This window comes from Neoarius graeffei, chromosome 17 (genome assembly GCF_027579695.1).
Source record: "Neoarius graeffei isolate fNeoGra1 chromosome 17, fNeoGra1.pri, whole genome shotgun sequence".
In the NCBI taxonomy this organism is placed as follows: domain Eukaryota; kingdom Metazoa; phylum Chordata; class Actinopteri; order Siluriformes; family Ariidae; genus Neoarius; species Neoarius graeffei.
In genome coordinates this window covers 30,100,876-30,124,643 of record NC_083585.1, presented here as the reverse complement: position 1 = coordinate 30,124,643, position 23,768 = coordinate 30,100,876, and the positions used below count along the sequence as shown (strand labels likewise).

Genomic DNA, 23,768 nt, shown 5'->3' with positions numbered 1-23,768 from the left:
CCCCACAGTCCAAAGACATGCAGGTTAGGTTAACTGGTGACTCTAAATTGAGCGTAGGTGTGAGTGTGAATGGTTGTCTGTGTCTATGTGTCAGCCCTGTGATGACCTGGCGACTTGTCCAGGGTGTACCCCGCCTTTCGCCCGTAGTCAGCTGGGATAGGCTCCAGCTTGCCTGCGACCCTGTAGAACAGGATAAAGCGGCTACAGATAATGAGATGAGATGAGAAAAATCTGCTCCATATTCCCTACAAACTGCAAAAGTGCATTATGGGTGTTCTGCACTCTTTAGTCCACTAACGTCCTGCAGTGCACTGTGGGATATCTGGAGTGCACAGAATATTCAACATTATGAATCATGAAATGGAAGAGATCCAGTCTCTCAGAAGTGAAGTACAGGACACAGTGAAAGGAATGCAGCTGGGTTTGGGACATGCTACTGGAGTGGAGGGAGTTGCATATGACCCATGTGGGCCACCGTAGTGAAAATGCACTCGTGTTTTTAGGATGATCTCTAGGACATGTGTTGCTGGTAGTGTGTGGGTGTGATGGTTTGAAGATCAGTCAGGGGGGTGTGGTTTTGCTGACCAGTGACGTAACAATAGTAGGTAACTTTGTCGGACATATTTTCAGTTTTCCGCATTTCTGAAGCTGTTGCAGAGAGAGAGAGAGAGAGAGAGAGAGGATGAGCGGATACAGGAGCTGCACAGGCCACACTTTAAAGTGCGTTTTAAGTTGCGGAAGTTGTTTCCTGCAGTGCGCAGGGTTTAGTGTGGAAATAATTCCCACTGTAATGAACTTTACTGTTGGAAAGCAGCGGCGGTGAAGAGACGGAGGATCTGAGCACAGAGAGAGAGAGAGAGAGACTGATCCATGGATTTCCACCTGTGTTTACACGGAAACCTGCGCAGTGAACAAAGAGCTCAGAGGGAGAAATCAGCGCTGAGGGAGCTGCAGAGCAGCGCAGCTGGATTTCTGCAGCGGTTGTGTTGTGTTTGAGAGAGAGAGAGAGACTGCAGTGTGTTGCAGTGATGGGACTCAGGGTTGAGGCGGTGATCTGGGGATTTGTGTGGCTTTGTGTGATAAAATGCCACTCAGGACAGACTCCATACTGCGACAACGGAAAGGTAACGAGCCGAAAGTGGAAACCCAGGGGGTCCCAAAAGCCTCCAGACTTATGGAAGACTGTTTCCTCCAAAGTACTAACGAGAAGGTTTCTCATAATCATGACTTACTGTCTTATAATTATGACATCTCATAACTATGACTTGGTATCTCATGACAATTACCTAAGGTCTCAATAATTACTTACTATATCATAAATGAGTTTCTATCATTTTGACTTACTATCTCATAACTATGACTTGGTATCTCATGATAATTACCTAAGGTCTCAATAATTACTTACTATCTCATAAATGAGTTTCTATCATTTTGACTTATCTCATAAGTATGACTTAGTATCACATGATAATTACCTAAGGTCTCAATAATTACTATCTCATAAATGAGTTTCTATCATTTTGACTTACTATCTCATAACTATGACTTGGTATCTCATAATAATTACCTAAGGTCTCAATAATTACTATCTCATAAATGAGTTTCTATGATTTTTACTTACTATCTCATAATTATGATCTGGTATCTCATAATTTTGACTTACTATGTCATTATGTCTCAATAATTACTTACTATCTCAAAGTTTCTCATAATTATGACTTGGTATCTCATAATAATTACCTAAGGTCTCTAATTACTTACTATCTCATAAATGAGTTTCTAACATTTTGACTTACTGTCTCATAACTATGACTTGGTATCTCATAATAATTACCTAGGGTCTCAATAATTACTTACTATCTCATAATTATGATCTGGTATCTCATAATTTTGACTTACTATGTCATTATGTCTCAATAATTACTTGCTATCTTAAACTCATCTCATCTCATTATCTCTAGCCGCTTTTATCCTTCTACAGGGTCGCAGGCAAGCTGGAGCCTATCCCAGCTGACTACGGGCGAAAGGCGGGGTACACCCTGGACAAGTCACCAGGTCATCACAGGGCTGACACATAGACACAGACAACCATTCACATTCACACCTACGCTCAATTTAGAGCCACCAGTTAACCTAACCTGCATGTCTTTGGACTGTGGGGGAAACCGGAGCACCCGGAGGAAACCCACGCGGACACGGGGAGAACATGCAAACTCCACACAGAAAGGCCCTCACCGGCCACGGGGCTCGAACCCGGACCTTCTTGCTGTGAGGCAACAGCGCTAACCACTACACCACCGTGCCACCCTATTCTTTTTTATTCTCTTGTCAAAGGCATTCTTGTTTGTGTGTGTGTGTGTGTGTGTGTGTGTGTGTGTGTGTGTGTGTAAAAAACAAACAAACAAACAAGCAGCTCTGGAAAAGATTAAGAGACCACTTCATTTTTTTCTTAAATCAGCATCTCTATGTATGGCAGCCATTTCATTCCAATGTCTGTGCTGGAATTCCAACACACACACACACCCCTCATTTTACTTAATGAGGTACTGATTAGGTGATCACCTAAACCAAATCTTATTTAATGAGGAAAAGTATAAAAAGTGGTCACCACTGTCCTCTTGCAGTAGGACCAGTTTGGATGGCAAAAACAGTGCTAGTAGAACCTTAAATTTAATTGGAATACAAAAAATATCTATTCATTATGCCAAAAGAGTTAAAAACAAAAGTTTTAAGTGAGAAAAAGAAGGGTTCAGTTCCGGTTTTACTGGCAGAGGGATACAGTGAGTGTCAGGTTGCTTCCAACAAAATTTCAAAGATGGCAATTCATAAGAACAAGGTCAAGCAGCAGACATTGGGGATGACAGAGTTACAGACTGGCAGAGGGTGAAATCGACTCTCCACTGACTGGGATGATCATTAACTCCTTCGAATGTCACTCAACAACTGTAGGATGACATCAAGCCATGACCTACAAAAAGAATGACAAATCGCAGCTGGGGTTAAGTTCACAGCAAGGATGGTTTGAAACAGGCTCATCTAGATGGTGTTGAAGTCATGCAAAGCTAGAAAAAAAGCACTTCATCAATTTGGAGCAAAGAAGACCCAGGCTGAGGTTTGCTAAAGACCATAAGGATTGGACCGTAGAGGAATGTGGTAAGGTTATCTTCTCTGAGTCCAGTTTTCAGCTTTTCCCATCACCTGCTCATTTGATGGTTAGACAGAGACCTGGAGAGGCCTACAAGCCACAACGTCTCACACCCATTATGAAATTTGGTGGAGGATCGGTGATGATCTGGGGATGCTTTAGCAAGGCAAATTGTCTGTGAAGAACACATGAATCAAGCCATGTACAAGGTTATCCTGGAAGAAAACTTGCTTCCTTCTGCTCTGACAGTGTTTCCTAACTCTGAGGATTGGGTTTTCCAGCAGGACAGTGCTTAATGCCACACAGCCTGGTCAATCAGGTGGGGATGGAGGATGAAGATCAAAACCCTGACATGGCCAACCCAGTCTCCAGACCTGAACCCCATTGAAAACCTCTGGAATGTGATCAAGAGGAAGATGGATGGTGACAAGCCATCAAACAAAGCTGAGCTGATTTGATTGTTTGCACCAGGAGTGGCATGAAGTCATCCAAGAGCAACGTGAAAGACTGGTGGAGAGCATGCCAAGATGCACGAAAGCTGTGATTGTCAGGGTTATTCCACCAAATGTTGATTTTTGAACTCATCCCAAATTCAAACATTAGTATTGTGTTTAAAATTGAATATGATCTTGATTTCTATGCATTATTCAAGGTCTGAAGACACTTCATCTTTTTTGTTATTTTATCCCGTTGTCATTTCCTGCAATTAAATGCTCTAAGTGACAATATTTTGATGTGGAATTTTGGGGAAATGTTGTCGGTAGTTTATGGAATAAAGCAAAAATATTAATGTTCCTCAAACACGTACCTATCAATAGTCTCATCTCATTATCTGTAGCCGCTTTATCCTGTTCTACAGGGTCGCAGGCAAGCTGGAGCCTATCCCAGCTGACTACGGGCGAAAGGCGGGGTACACCCTGGACAAGTCGCCAGGTCATCACAGGGCTGACACATAGACACAGACAACCATTCACACTCACATTCACACCTACGCTCAATTTAGAGTCACCAGTTAACCTAACCTGCATGTCTTTGGACTGTGGGGGAAACCGGAGCACCCGGAGGAAACCCACGCGGACACGGGGAGAACATGCAAACTCCGCACAGAAAGGCCCTCACCGGCCACGGGGCTCGAACCCGGACCTTCTTGCTGTGAGGCAACAGCGCTAACCACTACACCACCGTGCCGCCCAATCCTATCAATAGTAAAACCAGAAAAACCGATAATTTTGAAGTGGTCTCTTAATTTTTTCCGGGGGGGTGTATATGCATACATATAATCAACACCAGTCAAAAGTTTGGACACACCTTCTAATTCACTGGTTTTTCTTTTAATGAAAAAAAAATAGTCACTTCATGTCTTAAAGTAATGATGGATGTCGTTTCTCTTTACTTAGTCGAGCAGTTCTTGACGTAATATGGATTACTACAGTTGTGGAATAGGGATATTTACTGTATTTTTATTATTTACTGTTTACTATTTCATCTCAAACACATTAATAAGGCAAGAAATTGCACTAATTAACTTTTGACGAGGCACCTGTTAATTGAAAAGCCTTCCAGATGACTACCTCAAGAAGCTGGTTAAGATAATGCCGATAGTGTACAAAGCATCATCAAGGGAAACAGTGGCTACTTTGAAGAATCTAAAATATGAAACAGATTTTGTTCTTTAACACTTTTTTTTATTTACCACATAATTTTATACATGTTCCAGATGTTATTTCATAGTTTTGATATCTTCAGTATGTAGAAAATAGTCAAAATACAGAAAAACCTATGAATGAGTAGGGTGTCCACATTTTTCACTGGTACTGTATATAAATTAAGTGTGAAAATTTTAGAAGACTTTTTGCTTTAAAAAAAATCTTAATTTCCCCTGTGTATGAAGATTTTTGGGACACCCTGTAATATCAGTTTAAAGTGTTTCGGTAACAACAATACATTATTGCTTTTTCTAAAATGTAACCCAAAGGCAAACCTGGAGAGGGACCTCCCGCCTCCGGATGAGTTTCTGTGCCCGACGCCAAGACCAGCAACATCAGCCCCGGTAACATGTCTTTTCATAATCACACTGCGGGACACCCCGCTACACCCGTGTTATGGTTTGATATTTTCACACTGTGATAATCTAATCTGAACTGTATTACTGTTTCATGGTATCACCAGTGTTGAAAATTAAAGGAAACATTTATGATGAAATCTTTGTGCAAAATTCACAAGACTACAAAATACAAGTAAAATTGAACAACATAGCCTAAATTTTATTCTTAGAAAAATATTTTGAGGATGTCTTTTCCATGAGTTTTTTTTTTTAGTTACGGTCTGTAATGCCATGATCTTTGGTGTAATTGACGTACATGTATGACAAAGTGAGGAACATGTGGTAGCGAGGCAGCAGAGGTAAACGGTGTAACGTGTTCACAGTAAAATCCCATTGTCCGCTGTCACCCAGTAGAGTATGGGTTCCTTTTTGAGTCTCATTCTCATCTCATCTCATTATCTCTAGCCGCTTTATCCTTCTACAGGGTCGCAGGCAAGCTGGAGCCTATCCCAGCTGACTACGGGCGAAAGGCGGGGTACACCCTGGACAAGTCGCCAGGTCATCACAGGGCTGACACATAGACACAGACAACCATTCACACCTACGGTCAATTTAGAGTCACCAGTTAACCTAACCTGCATGTCTTTGGACTGTGGGGGAAACCGGAGCACCCGGAGGAAACCCACGCGGACACAGGGAGAACATGCAAACTCCTCACAGAAAGGCCCTCGCCGGCCCCGGGGCTCAAACCCAGGACCTTCTTGCTGTGAGGCGACAGTGTTAAGCACTACACCACCGTGCCGCCCCGAGTCTCATTCTTCTTAAGGTTATTTCCTTGTGTCATCTCAGGGAGTTTTTTTTTTCCCTTACGTCAGTCACCTCTGGCTGATCTAAATTAAAAGTGCTATAAAAATAAAATTGAATTGGATTTTTTGCTACAATACCCATCCCGGTAGCTGAGCTCTGAATATGGACCAATATCTGATCCAATAATGGCATTTTTTAATAACTGCTAAGTTTCTATATAGGACAACATAACAGTATTTGATGGAAGAAACCAATTTAGACACTTGTCTGTAGACTGTAGACTTTACCCTGTCATCCAATTGGGTTGAGAAAATATGGAGAAAAATGTTTCCACAATATCAGTACTACAGATTTTGTCAACAGCACAAGTGTTTCAACAACAGCAGTGTGTTGTGCTTGGCCAACATTTGTGTCATATCAGTCAACACATAGATCCATGCCATAAACTACACCATTGATTCATACTGCAAAAATGCCCAGTCTGATCTGCTATCAAGTCATCCCTTCAGACCAGTATTTGATTGCTGCATCCCAGTCACACAATATGCATGTACAGCAAAAAGTGTCATGTGAAGCTAAAAAAGTACACAGGTATGAACATGTTTGGCTCAATGAACCTTGTCCTGTATTGGGAATTTGACCTAATTTGTTATCTCCACCCTTTTTGTGTTGCAGCAGCTTCTTGATATTTCCACCAAATATTTTCTACAGGTAAAACATTCACTTCTCTATGTTTAATTAACTTCCTCGCTATATGAGTGTTTTTCCACTCACACCATGAGATATATTAGTAAACCAAATGTTGACTTGACACTCATACTCGCTCACTTTGTTGGTTCTAGATAACGTCTTCAATTTAATCATTCTTGATCAAACCAGAAACAGTTTGAGCCACATGAGACAGAGGCCTCTTAAATATGTCATGGTTCCCAGTTTGAAATGGCCAACGCACTCGCCCAAGTTCCCGTTTAGACAACCATTGTAGGCATGGGAGCGATAAAGATGAAGAAGAAACCTTTATTCGTCACTTTACAATGAAATTCATCCTCTGCATTTAACCCATCTGAAGCAGTGAACACATGCACACACACTCAGAGCAGTGGGCAGCCACACCAGAGCGCCCGGGGAGCAGTCAGGGGTTCGGTACCTTGCTCAAGGGCACCTCAGCCCAAGGCTGCCCCACGTTAACCTAACTGCATGTCTTTGGATTGTGGGGGAAACCGGAGGAAACCCACGCGGACACGGGGAGAACATGCAAACTCCGCACAGAAAGGCCCTCGCCGGCTGCTGGGCTCGAACTCGGAACCTTCTTGCTGTGAGGCGACTGCGCTAACCACCACACCACCGTGCCTTTTTTTTTTTTTTTGCTAGTAATTCGCAAAACTAATGAGCAGATGCATATTGAGAAAAACTTAAAACTATCAAAACAAATTAATTGTACAATATTCTTCCAGCACGTGAAACAATAAATATAAGTAGATTGCTTTTGTCTTCAACTTTGCCAGAAGTATGCCAAGCGTTTGCTCAGGCACATATATAACTGGTCCTGAATCCTGTTACACATGACGATCCTTTAATGCCTTTTATCTTTTCAGCCAGCTGAGCAGGTCTGCATGGATCTGCCCATAACATACAATGACACAATCCCCAACAGGTAGGTCTACACACACACACACACACACACACACACACACACACACACACACTGTGCTCCTGGTGACTGTGGGTTCTGCATGGAGCCCTTTCTAATGGGGAGACACTTTGTTGTAGGGTTTAACATAGAAAAAGGAAAAAACAGATTTACAGGTCCTGATTTCTTTAGAATTTAAAATGAAATACACATTACAGAAAAACAGATTGTCTCAATAGAGGTCCTGTATATGAAGTATTTTATATCGTATGTGTTGGTTTGCCGCAGTGGAGCTCACAGGCCTGTAGGAGCTCAGAGTGGAGAGTACCTGTACTGCCCTCCTCAGCGCTGGATAAACAACCTGAAGGTAAACTCCAGTTAGATAAATCTTGCCTCATCCAGCATCCAGCTCTTGAGCGTGGAAAACCCCTTTTTAAAGGGTATGTAATGCCTTTTTGTAATGCTTTAAAACGAATATCCATCATTAGTAACAACCAAAATGAATTTATAAAGCAGGGGGAAAGATAATATAAATTATTTGTTATTTTATTATCAAGCACAAAAATATCAATAAATCGCGGCTTCCGGATCCCGGAAAAAGGCAGCCTTGCCCCAGGGCTAATCTCGCATGATGTCACGCGTGGAACCCCAGTTATCTGGGTCATTTCCGTTCATCTGACTCCGTGCTTGTTTACTCACCGAGATTGGATATTGTTGTAAGAATCTTACAAAAATAATGACGGGAAAGTGTTGCGTTGTGTTTGGATCTTCAGACTCCTGTACAGCAGGACATTCAGTTCACGAATTTCCAAGAAAAAACACAAATCTAAAGAGACAGTGGGTGAGATTTGTGCAAACAAAGCGGGCAGATCTCATGTCGCCTACTAATAACAAATCTGATTCGTCAAGTGTTCATCGCCACCAGAACGACCACATGGGAATTATTGGAGCAAAAAGAAACCCATTTATTTAATAAATGACATTTGATCTGACGTTTGGACGGTTCGTCGATTCTCCTATTATCTCTCACACAGAGTGCACCAGACGCAGGATTATGAGCAACAGTTACACGCTCGCGACATCTGATCTTATCATATCTGATGCACTTTAACAGGAATAAAAATGCGCATGCAATCGTCATTAATTATGAACTGAAGCGTGTTAAATGCTCTCAGATTGCAATGTTGCAAGACTCTATTTGTTTTTCGTTTTGTTCAGGAAAACATGATGAAAGGTAATCAACGTGTTCCACACATCTTTATCTATCTCTACATCTCGCGTGCACTACAGAGGAAGACTGTCGTGAACTGGCAGTTTCTCATCTTGGGGGCTCGAAAAGATAACCATTTACTCCGGAATATCCTTGATAATCATCTACCCCTTCATCCAACATATATAAGGATCCCAATCACTATCAGAAATCTCTCCAAAATGTGATTCTACATCGAGACTGGTCTAACCGGTCCTGCGCACATGAACGAAATTGATGCCTGGATTGTTACACGTATGACGTCACGCACCCCTTCGGGATCTTCCGGATGAGTCTCGGCAGACTCAGTGAAAATTGGCTGATCTTATTGATTTTCCATCAATTTATGGCCTTTTGGATCAGCTATGGTTCAAAAACACATAGTCACTCAATATAATGATTGTTGCTTTGTACAAGGAAAAAAGTGGGGTTTAGAGGCATTACATACACTTTAAACACAAGATCAAGACATTATCCAAAGTGTTACTGTAGTTTTAAAAGGAAGATTATCCAGATGTTGGAGCATCTGGTATGCGCAGGCTGCGAAGCTTGATGCTGTTCCAGTCTGTGAGGCAGTGAAGACAGTGTAGGTATGTTAATGAGTGTGTTCATCACCTTATTAGCCGAATTGGAGGGGAGTGTGGTGTTGGTGGGTGGATAGGGGGTTATGATCACTGGGTTGGTATCAGTAGTGAAGACGGTGGGGGGAGGTGTGTCAAATCTGATGAAAAACAAGTTAAACTCGCTTGGCCTTCTCCAGGATGCTCCCCTGCCTGGTATGCTGTTCTCTTCCCCATTCCTCTCGTCACACCTTTCTCTCTCAGTTGTTGTTCTCTTGTGCTGCTGACCTTCATTTTTCATTCCCTTTCTTGTCTTTATCTTTAGTTCTTACTGGAGACCTGGCTTCCTGTTACAAAGGCCCTGTTTTCTTATCGAGGAGCTTAATCTCTTTGCTTAACAGTGGCTTGTTGTTAAAGTGCCATTCCACCATTGAATGTATTCTTTGCCATAAAATACAATATATTTTGACAACATATATAAATGGTATCACTAGATAGAGAAATCTTTTAGCTTCAAAATGATATATCAAACATAATTTTTTGACAACGACAAGTATATTAATTTTGCGACCAAAGTCACCTACCCTTTTAATTTCCGCGCATGATGTCATCGGCAGGTTCCCCTTCTTGTGTACCATGTGACGTGGCACATATTATCAGCAATGGCGGATAGAACGCGATAAAAATAATACCAATAAATCTAGCTAATACCGATAAATCTAGCTAACTGAAAGATTAACTCAAAATTTTTCGTAATTTTTTTGGCCCCCATATACGAGGAGAAATGACTCTCTCACTTTGGGGGTTTCCTGGTCTAAAAATAGACCGACACGTGGTACACAAGAAGGGGAACGTGCCGATGACATCACGTTTCACTACCGCGCGGAAATTAAAAGGGTAGGTGACTTTGGTCGCAAAATTAATATACTTGTCGTTGTCAAAAAATTGTGTTTGATATATCATTTTGAAGCTAAAAGATTTCTCTGTCTAGTCATGTTGTCATAAAATATATTGTATTTTATGCCAAAGAATACATCCAATGGTGGAATGGCACTTTAAGGAAACAAATTTATATTATATGCCTTTGAAATTATACGTAGCATGACACATGGGTGTTAAGGCCATTAGTGACTCTTCCATAATCATCAGTGAAACATGCCAAAGCCGTCACAGAATCCTTTGTCAGACTTGAAAAGGCGTATGTGTGACGCGTTCCTGAGTGTAGTGGGAACGCCAAAGCTTGCAGGCAGGCATGTTATTGTGCCAACAGACACTTTAACAGTTACTTATCGCTTTTCAGTGGATCGATCGGCACATACGCACAATCTGTTGACCAAAGCTTGGCTCAGCTGACTCCTCTGCACTCTCCTTCCCCCTTATCAGCCCTCGGCCATCACTGAAAGACACACACAACATTTAATCATATACAGGTGTGATTGTTTTGCCACTCGCCTTCCCCAGCCTCACAAACCGACGCTCGACCACGCCTGCACTGCCACAGCGTGCTAGTCACAGCATAGGTTTGTAGCTGGAGGTGCCCAGAATTACACAGAGCGAGAAGCGCAGTGAAGCTGTAAGTGCCTTTAACATTAGCGTAGGCAAGTTCTTGTGTGTTATTTCCTCATGGTGCCTGATGTTACATATTGCATGAACTTTGGAGGAGTACATGGAGGAGAGGAGTGCATGACTAAACCCGTGCCTATGTTAAACAAACCAACCATGGATAAGTAAACAGGAGGATAAAACTAGGGCCCAACTGATAAGAGATTTTTGGCACCAATATCGATAAAGTTCTATTACATCCCGTAACTGATATTATCAGCTTATACCCAGCCCTCCAAAAAAAAAAAGATAAACATGTTAATTCATATTAAAAATTATGAGTAGTCCAAAATACTCAAGCAGGCCTGAATGTACATGAAAAGAAAACATTTTAAACTATGTACACAACAGAATTACTTTTATTAGGCCTATATACAGTGTCTTGCTAAAGTATTCAGCCCCTTTGGTGTTTGTCCTGTTTTGTCGCATTACAAGCTGGAATTAAAATGGATTTTTGGGAGGTTAGCACCATTTGATTCACACAACATGCTTTGCACTTTAAAGGTGCAAATTGTTTTTTTTATTGTGACGCAAACAAAAATTAAGACGATAAAACTGAAATCTGGAGTGTGCATAGGTATTCGCCCTCTTTCATATGAAACCCCTAAATAAGAGCTGGTCCAACCAATTCACTTCATAAGTCACATAATATTAGTTGATTTAAGATCCACTTGTGTGCAATCAAAGTGTCACATGATGTCTGTATAACTCAACCTGTTCTGGAAGGACCCTGACTCTGCAACACTACTAAGCAAGCAACATGAAAACCAAAGAGCCTCCAAACAGGTCAGATACCCCCTTTTCCACCAAATCAGTTCCAGGGCTGGTTCGGGGCCAGTGCTGGTTCACAACTTGTTCAACTTGCGAGCCAGCTGAGAACCAGTTTGCTTTTCCATAGCTCGTGGTGCTAAGGGAAGCCACGTCATTACGTCGCTGTATACGTCAGTTACGTCGCTGTATACATCAGTTACGTCGCTATGTTTGCATAAACCTTGGCGCAAATATTGAAGCAAAAACAACATGGAAGAAGAAGCAGCAGCAGCAACAACAATAATAATAATGGATGACTTCACGTTTGTACGGCTGCTGCTTCTCGTCGCTTAAAAATGGCGATCTTTCGCGATCTTGTTATTGTTGTTGGTCTTAACAACTCCGCCCCGCCCCCGCTGACGTAAGCGGTTCTTTCCTCTGGCCCAGCGGAGAGCTGGTGCTAGCCTGGAACCGGTTTTTCTGGCCCCAGAGCCAGTTCTTTGTCAGTGGAAACAGAAAACCTGGTTCCAAACTAAGCACTGGCCCCGAACCAGCCCTGGAACTGCTTTGGTGGAAAAGAGGCAACAGACAAAGTTGTGGAGAAGTACAGATCAGGGTTGGGTTATAAAAAATATCCCAAACTTTGACTATCCCACGGAGCACCATTAAATCCATTATCTGTAGCCGCTTATCCTGTCCTACAGGGTCGCAGGCAAGCTGGAGCCTATCCCAGCTGACTATGGGCGAGAGGTGGGGTACACCCTGGACAAGTCTCCACGTCATCACAGGGCTGATACAGAGACAACCAACCATTCACACTCTCACTCGCACCTACGGTCAATTTAGAGTCACCAGTTAACCTAACCTGCATGTCTTTGGACTGTGGGGGAAACTGGAGCACCCGGAGGAAACCCACGCGGACACGGGGAGAACATGCAAACTCCGCACAGAAAGGCCCCCGTCAGCTGCTGGCCTCAAACCCAGGACCTTCTTGCTGTGAGGCGACAGTGCTAACCACTACACCACCGTACCACCCCCCTCGGAGCACCATTATAGCAAAATGGAAAGAATATGGCACCACTACAAACCTGACAAGAGAAGGCCTTGCCCACCAAAACTCACAGACCGGGCAAGGAGGGCATTAATCAGAGATGCAACAAAGACCCCAAAGATAACACTGAAGGAGCTGCAAAGATCCACAACGGAGATGGGAGTATCTGTCCATAGGACCACTTTAAGCCGTACACTCCACAGAGCGGGGCTTTATGGAACAGTGGCCAGAAAACATATGCAAGTCATGTATTTGTTCTGTAAACACAAAAGGTTAATGTAATATACTCTATATCACCTTTATAAATAAAACAGCATTGACCTTATACTTACAAACATGTGCAAACCTACTGGTGCATGAGGCACATTTCTGCTCACTGCTCATCAAAGCCGTACGTGTAGTGAATCCTTCAGGCTAATTCAGAATACAGGTGCTTTATTGGCCCTGGATCGACTTCATTTCGGCCGATATCAATAAGGTTATTAAGCACCATTATCAGCTGATGATCTCGGACTCTTGATCTATCAATCAGGCCCAAGGAGGAAAAAAAAACATCACCACCACCACATGACCACCAACATCCAGCCAATCAGGACAAGAAGACCCACATGCTTATCAGTCATAATGGCTTCTCTCACACACTAATCCTGTCTGATTCATCCTGATTCTCTACTTCCGCTTGGATTTTTTTTTTTTTGCACTGGTGACTCATCCTGCTGTTGATGGGCCCACATTGTTTCTCAACCACTGAGCCCCGGCCCATTGGTGGGCTGTGAAGCGCCATCTAGTGGGCCATGAATTTTTTTTCCAAGATGAAGCTAATTTTTAGTAGGGTACAATTACTGGGTTGCATCTGACGTCAGGTCTACCTCATTAGATATGCAAGACATGAAGTGGTGGTCAGCTAAGCTCACTGTTCACCATCACTGGCATGCCTTGCTAGTCATTAAAATGCCCTACGCTCCCATCTGTAACCAGGAGTGATGTTGCATTCCATTAATACACTTTACAGTAGATTATTAGATTCTAATATAATAGATGAGCCAAAATAATTGGGGATCTTTTTGATCCCCGACTCATTACAAGTATGAATAGGTGGCCTTTAAATTAAAAAAGGTTGAGAACCCCTGCTTTAAAGAACTGCACTTCCCAAGACCCACTTTAGCCTGGATACTGTGTCCGTGTTCTCATTCACGTTCAGACAGTCTGGCCTGAGTATACGTTTTAAGGGCTGTGGTTTTGAATGGAAAACTGAAAAGGAAAAATTTAAATGTGCTTGAATTTTGCATTTCAAAACTGTTAGCTTCAGATAACGTCCACAAAAATTGCTGTACCTTTAAAAGAAAAAAGCTGCCTAATATGCAAAAAAAAAAAGAGAAAATCATGATAATGATGTTCAAGTGGGCGGCACAGTGGTGTAGTGGTTAGCGCTGTCGCCTCACAGCAAGAAGGTCCGGGTTCGAGCCCCGTGGCTGGCAAGGGCCTTTCTGTGTGGAGTTTGCATGTTCTCCCTGTGTCCGCGTGGGTTTCCTCCGGGTGCTCCGGTTTCCCCCACAGTCCAAAGACATGCAGGTTAGGTTAACTGGCGACTCTAAATTGAGCGTAGGTGTGAATGTGAGTGTGAATGGTTGTCTGTGTCTATGTGTCAGCCCTGTGATGACCTGGTGACTTGTCCAGGGTGTACCCCGCCTTTCGCCCGTAGTCAGCTGGGATAGGCTCCAGCTTGCCTGCGACCCTGTAGAGCAGGATAAAGCGGCTAGAGATAATGAGATGAGATGAGATGATGTTCAAGTGTCTTGTCAGTGTTTTTCATTGTGCTTCGAAAACCTCAGTCTTCACATCTGATAAAAGACTAAAAAGTTTACTTTGTAAAATCTACTGTATCATCGTAGGTGATGAAAATCTCATCTCATCTCATTATCTGTAGCCGCTTTATCCTTCTACAGGGTCGCAGGCAAGCTGGAGCCTATCCCAGCTGACTACGGGCGAAAGGCGGGGCACACCCTGGACAAGTCGCCAGGTCATCACAGGGCTGACACATAGACACAGACAACCATTCACACTCACATTCACACCTACGGTCAATTTAGAGCCACCAGTTAACCTAACCTGCATGTCTTTGGACTGTGGGGGAAACCGGAGCACCCGGAGGAAACCCACGCGGACACGGGGAGAACATGCAAACTCCACACAGAAAGGCCCTCGCCGGCCACGGGACTCGAACCCGGACCTTCTTGCTGTGACGCGACAGCGCTAACCACTACACCACCGTGCCGCCCGTGATGAAAGTCTCCCTACATAATTATTTGACTGTATTTAAGACTTTAGTATTATATTCCAGTATACTGTCAGGAAACCCAGCCTTCTCAAGTACAACTCAAAACCTAAAAAAATTTGGGACAGTATGTTCAACTTGAAATTAAAACTGAGAACAATGCTTTGTAAATAATCTTCGACATGTATTTCACTTAAAACAATACCATAGCACATGAATTTTATTGTTTTTTCAAAATAAACACATTACAATTTTGATTCTTGCAATGCATTTCAAAGAAAGTTGGGACGGTAAAGTATTTACCACTTTATAACGTTGCCATTCCTTCTCACAACACTTAAAAGATGTTTAGGGACTGAAGACACCAAGTGACGAAGCATTTCAGGTGTTATTTTGTCCCGTTCTTCCTGTAAACAGGTCTTGAGGTGTGTAACAGTACCGGGTCGTCGTTGTCACATGTTTCGTTTCAAAATTCACCACACGTTCTCTGTTGGGGACAGAGAGGACGGACACCCTCTTCTTCCACAGCCATGTGTGCAGAATGTGGTTTTGCATTGTCTTGTTGAAATATCCCTGGAAAAATGTCACCTCGAAGGCAGCATCTATTGCTCCAAAATTTCAATGTACTTTTCTGCATTAATGCTGCCATCATAGAAGTGTAAGTTACCTTTGCCAAGGGCACTGACAACCCCATACCATGACACACCCTGGCTTTTAGACTTGTTGCTGGTAACAGTCTGGATGGTCCTTTTCATCTTTGATCCAGAGTATACGGTGTCCATTTCTTCCAAAAAAGACCTAAAATACTGATTTGTCTGACCACAATACACATTTCCACTGTGTGATGGTCCATCCCAGATGCCTCTGAGCTCAGAGAAGTCGACGGTGCTTCTGGACACAGTTAACATCAGGCTTCCTTTTTGCACCGTAAAATTTTAACTGGCCTTCATAGATTTAACTCCATATTGTAGTTCTTGACAAAGGTTTGCCAAAGTAATCCTGAGCCCATGTGGTTATATCAGCTATAGATGAATGACGGATGTTGATGCAGTGCCGTCTGAGGGATCGGAGATCACGGGTGTTCAGCTTAGGCTTGTGCCCTTGCCCTTTACACACTGAAATTCCTCCAGATTCCTTGAACCATTTAATGATATTATGCACCATAGCAGGTGAAATATTCAAATTCCTTCCTACATTTCTTTGATGAAGATTGCTTTTAAACATCTCAATAATTTTCTCATGCATTTGTTGACAAACTGGAGATCTTCAGCCCATCTTTGCTTTTCAAAGACTAGGCCTTTCCTGGATACTGATTTTGTACCAAATCATGATTACTGTGATATTACTGTTGATATCAGCTGTTTCAAATCACATCATTATTTAATTGTTTTACCTCATTGGTAGCTCCATCCCAACTTCTTTTTTTTTTGGGGGGGGGGGGGGTTTGCAGATCTGAAACACAGGAATGGATGAATATTAACAAATGAAATGAAGTTGACCAGAAAAACATGAAATATCTTGGGTTCATACTGTCTGCAATGAAATACAGTTCAAAGTAAATTTAAAAATCACTGTTCTCTCTCTGGGCGGCACGGTGGTGTAGTGGTTAGCGCTGTCGCCTCACAGCAAGAAGGTCCGGGTTCGAGCCCTATGGCCGGCGAGAGCCTTTCTGTGCGGAGTTTGCATGTTCTCCCTGTGTCCGCGTGGGTTTCCTCCGGGTGCTCCGGTTTCCCCCACAGTCCAAAGACATGCAGGTTAGGTTAACTGGTGACTCTAAATTGACCGTAGGTGTGAATGTGAGTGTGAATGGCTGTCTGTGTCTATGTGTCAGCCCTGTGATGACCTGGCGACTTGTCCAGGGTGTACCCCGCCTTTCGCCCGTAGTCAGCTGGGATAGGCTCCAGCTTGCCTGCGACCCTGTAGAACAGGATAAAGCGGCTAGAGATACTGAGATGAGATGTTCTCTCTCTTATTTGCATTTTCTATACCATCCCAACTTTTTCTGATTTGGGGTTGTAGATGTATATTTTTGGCCAGTGGGTAGAAGCTGGAGAATCCAAAGGAAGCCCACACAAACACAGGGAGAACAGGCAAAACTCTACAGAGACAGTAACTTGAGTTCAAGATCAAAACCAAGACTCAGGAGGCAGCCATGCTTTATTTTTGTTCAATGAATGATGTTTTCATCCTGTATTCATTGTTGTCTATATTACTTCCGATACATTTTATTCTCAAGCAAGAGACTCTCCGCAATAGAACAGTTAACACAGCTGTACATGTATTCATATTTGTGTATGATTACAAATGAAAATAAAAATGTGCTTTTATGATGCAAGACTTGGAGTGAAGTGGTAATAATTTCCTCACCTCCACAGGATGGCGCCACAGTGCTCCTGTTTCACCCCTGTGTTTTGGAGGACGCTCGCAGGAGTCTGGTAGCAGTGGCTCACTCCTGCTTACCTCACTTCATCCTCACAGCTCATCCTCAACTCAGCCAGCACAGAGTGAGTCACTGCTTCACCACCACCCATCTGATACAGCTTAAAGACTGTTATTGTGACATGGCAATATGGCAAAAATGCCTTTCACATTACTTGAAGGCATTTTCTCAGTACGTAATGTGTCACGTAATTCAGTACTGCTGAGTTTTACTGAAAAGTGTCTGCAGAACAGCATTTAAATCACCTGCAAATACTACAAAATATTTTAAATATAGTTTTAAAAATCTCATTACCTCTAGCTGCTTTATCCTGTTCTACAGGGTCACAGGCGAGCTGGAGCCTATCCCAGCTGACTACGGGCGAAAGGCGGGGTACACCCTGGACAAGTCACCAGGTCATCGCAGGGCTGACACATAGACACAGACAACCATTCACACTCACATTCACACCTACGGTCAATTTAGAGTCACCAGTTAACCTAACCTGCATGTCTTTGGACTGTGGGGGAAACCGGAGCACCCGGAGGAAACCCACGCGGACACGGGGAGAACATGCAAACTCCGCACAGAAAGGCCCTCGCCGGCCACGGGGCTCGAACCCAGGACCTTCTTGCTGTGAGGAGACAGCGCTAACCACTACACCACCGTCCCGCCCTTTAGTTTTAAAAATAACTATTTATTTTAAACAGTACAAAGGATTCACATATATTTTATTCTCAGTAACTCGAATCATTGAGGTTATTTTCAAAATGATATTTGCAACATTTATTTTTATATTCTTTACCAACTTACTTTAACAACTTTCCTTTTATTAAATTAGTTTACGCACGTTTATAGAGGTTGGAATAAAATATAATGGCCTCTTTAATTAAAATATTGATTTTATTAAAAATTATTTTAAAAAGTTCACAAGTAGGTCTTTGCTTAATAAAAATTTATGAACATTTGCACTCCCTCCAACTGCTTCTGTTTTCTTTCGCTTTCAGCAGTATGTAAAAAGCTGATTTCTTGTTAAATCTATTTCTACCATCAATCTCACACCAGCTTTTTCCCCATTTTAGGTGTGTGTGTGTGTGTGTGTGTGTGTGTCTTCATGACATTAGAGCTATTACTTCTGCCAAGAGTGGTCACCTGTATTCCCACCTGTATGTGCTCTATCCTGGGTGGCACGGTGGTGTAGTGGTTAGCACTGTCGGCTCACAGCAAGAAGGTCCGGGTTCGAGCCCAGCGGCCGGCGAGGGCCTTTCTGTGCGGAGCTTGCATGTTCTCCCCGTGTCCGCGTGGGTTTCCTCCAGGTGCTCCGGTTTCCCCCACAGTCCAAAGACATGCAGGTTAGGTTAACTGGTGGCTCTAAATTGAGCGTAGGTGTGAATGTGAGTGTGAATGGTTGTCTGTGTCTATGTGTCAGCCCTGTGATGACCTGGCGACTTGTCCAGGGTGTACCCCGCCTTTCGCCCGTAGTCAGCTGGGATAGGCTCCAGCTTGCCTGCGACCCTGTAGAACAGGATAAGCGGCTACAGATAATGGGTGTGCTCTATCTGTCTAAACAATGCAATTACAGCTAGGAAAAACTAAGCCTGATAATAATCACAATTCTTTTTTTTTTTTATTTCATTGATTCGAATCATCATAAATTTGTATCACAGTTTATCGTTGCATGATATATCACTACATGAGTAATAGAGGTACTATCAGTACTCATGATACTCTCAAGTATTTTGACTTAGTCAAGAGTATTTTGACTTATTATATCCCACTTTATCGAATGCTGTTGGTTGGAAATGTTAACATGTAAATAATGCATGAAGCAGGATTTAAAATGAATAAGATGAGACAGAAGCCAAAACAAATCGCAAGGAGTTTTTGTAATAGTGTGTATAAATGCCCCTTACTCACATATTATCCAGCATTACACATGAGAGCACTATGGTTAGAAGGCTGTTTACAGTTACATTCCTGTTCTATTTCCTCTAAGCCATTTGCCTTGGTCTCCTGGGGTCACACTCTAGAGATGTCCCACATCACCATAGCAGGAGTGTGTGAGTGGTTACTCACATCTTCCTCCAACTTTAACCAAAAAACACCAAGCCGAAGCCAGAATTACACCCTGTATTTGACAAAAGCTGCCCCAGTGGAGCGTGTGCTGGCTACCTCTGTGAAGGTCAGTGATCATGAGCTGCTCCAAATACAGTTAAGAAAAATCACAAGACAGTTATTACAAAAGTATTTTTAATATTTGTCTTTGCAAGTCACTGAAAGCATGCTGTGTGGAGGCTCTGTCTGCATCCGAGGCTACAGCGAGAGCAAGGAAGAGCCGATCAGTCCTGCAGCCTGCAAACGGAGAAATGGAGAAAGAAGACGTGAAGCACTCTGAAAATCCTTCATCTATCAGCTCTGAGTCCGATACGCTGCATTCTACACACACACAGCCACTGTACAATAGAGAGGGTAAAGATTCACTATCTATAGACCCTCATGGCAATGTCACACTCCCTCTCCACGCTGCCGTGCGCTCAGAGGAGCATGGCGGTGGTGCTGTGGAGACAGACGCAAAGATAACTGCCACACAGATGAGAAGAGTAAAAGAGCCACATGGGAGCACCAGGGGTGAGGAAACGGTGGTTAAGGTGATGCATGATTCACAGACTGATGTGAAGTCTCACAAGAAGAGCGGCACTGTGGCTGCGGGGAAGCAGCGTATTAAGACTGATGTAGCCGAGCTGAGTGCAGGAGGAGGCTGTGCAGTTCCAGGTCACTGCAGACCTCCCGATGTGGCCACTACAGTGTTAGGAGGACCGCCGAAAGGACGCAAGATGAGCGTCCAGCACACTGATGAGGCCGTGTGGGCGGCAGCAGCTCTGGGCTTCCTCCTGGTGCTGCTCGTGCTTTCAGTGCTTCATACACGCCTGTACCGTAACTGCCGTGCACCATCCAGCCTGTACTGGTGCGAGAGCCAGCAGGATTATGAAAGTGTAGCAGGTATGAGCTTACAAATCACCTTCACCTACCTGCACATTTAGCATTTACGGTATATTTACTGGGTGACTAGACTTTTAGTAAAGCTATTTGGTAACATGTTATTTAAAGTGTATATATATATATATATATATATATATATATATATATATATATATATATATATATTTTTTTTTTTTTTTAATCCCCCATAAAGCAGCTTAGAGGATTTTTAGGGCCATGTCAAAACTTTACAGAAAAGAGTCGAGAAGAACATTATTATTATTATTATTATTATTATTATTACTACATGGCTGTGTATATAATAATAATAACAGTAATAATAATAACTGTTCTGACTGCAGTGTTTAATTTCACATCATGTTCTGACTGGCCTGTGAATTAGTAATCCTTCATCCTGTGAGCCAGTCGAAACCAAGGGGGAGTTTGATCTCTTTCGTCGATTCAAGAAATAAACATCTGTTTATTCCTTAATGTTGCTTGGAGCACAGCTGGAGGGAAAAAGCTGTCTCATCTATTGATCTACACTGCAGTTCTATGCAGTTAAAGGACATGGGACATGAAACATAAATGCACGCTATATCAGTTTCTTTCCATTAAAAATATGAAATAATTGCATCAGCAAATACAAAATTATCTATTAAATTCAGCAAAATCGTTATATTCGTGATGATTATATGGCATTTCTGCTCGAGCTCCGATATGCATATTTTACAACCGGAAGAGCCGCTGTCACGTGATCATACGTCACAAAAACTTTCGGGTACAGCACAAGCGGGTAGATGAATATGGAGAAGTGTGAATCGTGATGATGACGAATGCGACAAAATAGTTTTTGTGTCTTGGATGACAAGAAAATTGTTTCGTTTTTAGAGTGTTTAACGTACATTGAACATCATGGTGTATTGCGACCTCCCAGTCAGTCAGACGCGCTGTCACTCCTGTTAGCAATGTAGCTAGGCTCAGTATGGCCAATGGTATTTTTTGGGGCTGTAGTTAGATGCGACCAAACTCTTCCACGTTTTTCCTGTTTACATAGGTTTATATGACCAGTGACATGAAACAAAGTTCAGTTACACAAATTGAAACGTAGCGATTTTCTATGCTATGGAAAGTCCGCACTATAATGACAGGCGTACTAACACCTTCTGCGCGCTTCGACAGTGCATTGATACCTTCACTCGGAGTTGTACCATTATTTTTTAGACAGGGCGGACGGACCAGGGCATTCGCCCGCCTGGCCGTGCCCGACGAGGAGCGCTCTTGGCCGGCTTGGGAGGCAGACGGCAGCCCCTCCTGGAAGTGTGGTTTTACCATGGGCCTCATGCAGTAAGGATTAGTATTATAATTTTGGGTGTATCAATTATTGATTATCATAATTCTGACTCGTTTCACCATTTTGAATGTTTTCATCTCGGACTCTGGAAGCATTGTATCTCAATCAATCTCGAAAAATATTAGCAAAAAAAACTAGCTTGCAACGGACTTTAGCTAGATCTATGATGAACTTTCAATGTATGATACAAAAATAATTCTTCTTTCAACAGATCATTAGCCTTTGAGCAGAATTGTTTTTAACTTACCAGGAAGTGTTATCGAGCCGACCGCTTTCAGTTTCATGGGGACTGAATGAACTCTCACTCTCAGAATCATCTGACCCGTCAGAGTAAAGACAAGATCCATGTTCATGTGAATTTCCAGCTATCGGTTCGAATTGATAGGGTCTAACTTCACATCTCTGTGAAACATCGGGAATGTCACTGTCGATGGTGTCCATTTTGGTAACCTGTTTACATTAGATTCCCAAGCGCTGGCTCCTTGGAAAGTTTTTGTGACGTCACGGGTCACGTGACTGCTTAGCTAATTAACGAATCATTGTTTTACGCTGATGTATAAAAAAGTTGAATAATGTGATCATTTTCACATTTTTGACGCCCTGCAGTGGTTTAGATGGCGTTTCTTATGCCCTTTATACATAATTATACCCAGAAAAAAATCCATGTCCCATGCCCTTTAATCTGCAGCCAGTTGAATAGAAATGGATGGGATGTGTTATAGAAGTTGACTCAAAGCCTCAGGAGTGCTCTACTCGTAAAAACAAGCTTGCAGGATAAGAATGAAAATTGGTTACTTTGCCACCTTGAACAGTTCACCCAGAATTTCATATTTTCTCATTTCTGTCACTCATCATCCAGCCTTGCTTTTTTTATTTTAATATTCAAGATGCTCAGTTTAAGCCCATTTAAATAGAATGCTGTCAAATCAAGTGTTTTCAGTTGACGTTTTAGCAGCAAAATATCAGTGATTTAGATATTTAATGAACGAATATATTTGCGAGTAATGATGGGCAGTTGATTTTCTGGAAGGTTTGTTTAGCACTCGTAGTCCGTTGCTATAGAAGGTGGTATTTTTGTTGCAGACGTCATTCGCAGGAGGCTGAGGATGGTGGGAAGGAGGAAGAGAAGATTGAACCACAAAAGGCAGCAGGAGTGTCCTTTGCTCTCTGACTCCAGCACTGATAATGACTTGGACTGACTGGCTGTACAGGAGTGTGTTATCTGAGCAGTCCGGTCTCCCTCCATTGAATAAAGCTGAGTCTGTATTTTACAGCACTGCAGCTCCTTGTGGAGCACAGACAAGTAAATGCAGTATTCAGGAACCATAAACATGACCTCAAGCAGGGGGTTTTCCCCACACACCAATGAAGTCTATAAACGCTCCGACTCGTAACTTTATTTAAGTCTTTTAATTGTATTTTTGAAGGTACAATGCCTCAGCAAAGTATTCACCCCCAGTGATTATTTCTCTCTTTGTTCTGTTTAAGCACATCGGAATGGGATTTTTTTTCTTTTTTTTTGTGCTACTGTTGAAGTGACTCTCTGCAAAAATAAAATGAATGAATTTGATGCCCTCAGAATTATTTGAAAATTTAAAAAAATCTAAAAACAGTTTACTTGATAAGTATTCACCCCCCTCAGTGTTAATTGTCCTTTTTAAGCAAGAATAAATGCTGTTTTATAGGCTTTTATATATATATATATAATATATATGAGAGAGAGAGGATATTACACGGTTGCATGAAGATATGAAGATTATATACAAGTGGGGCGGCACGGTGGTGTAGTGGTTAGCACTGTCGCCTCAGAGCAAGAAGGTCCGGGTTCGAGCCCCGTGGCCGGCGAGGGCCTTTCTGTGCGGAGTTTGCATGTTCTCCCCGTGTCCGCGTGGGTTTCCTCCGG

At 42.6% G+C, this 23,768-nt stretch overlaps 1 protein-coding gene across 3 annotated transcripts; it reads left to right on the top strand.

Annotated features, from left to right (window-relative positions):
* The first annotated feature begins 216 nt into the window (after positions 1–216).
* Positions 217–23,768, top strand: tp53i13 (tumor protein p53 inducible protein 13). 3 transcript variants are annotated; one of them, XM_060943995.1, is made up of 9 exons: positions 217–1,124; positions 5,121–5,195; positions 6,675–6,707; positions 7,592–7,650; positions 7,915–7,993; positions 17,489–17,617; positions 19,529–19,714; positions 19,803–20,532; positions 21,736–21,884. In XM_060943995.1, the coding sequence occupies exons 1-9, from the start codon at positions 1,029–1,031 to the stop codon at positions 21,867–21,869; spliced, it is 1,521 nt and encodes a 506-aa protein (XP_060799978.1). In that variant the 5' UTR covers positions 217–1,028; the 3' UTR covers positions 21,870–21,884. The 3 variants fall into 3 exon arrangements, with proteins under 3 accessions (XP_060799978.1, XP_060799977.1, XP_060799979.1); XM_060943994.1 differs by having other exon boundaries at positions 218–1,124; positions 6,672–6,707; XM_060943996.1 differs by lacking the exon at positions 21,736–21,884 and adding an exon at positions 22,949–23,768 and having other exon boundaries at positions 222–1,124; positions 6,672–6,707.

Bases quoted from the DNA above. Each gene is read 5' to 3' on its own strand.
- tp53i13 (XM_060943994.1), top strand. From the start codon at position 1,029: ATGGGACTCAGGGTTGAGGCGGTGATCTGGGGATTTGTGTGGCTTTGT. The intron at 7,651-7,914 runs GTAGGTCTACAC...GGTTTGCCGCAG, and splicing joins AATGACACAATCCCCAACAG to TGGAGCTCACAGGCCTGTAG. The intron at 19,715-19,802 runs GTCAGTGATCAT...TGTCTTTGCAAG, and splicing joins TGCTGGCTACCTCTGTGAAG to TCACTGAAAGCATGCTGTGT.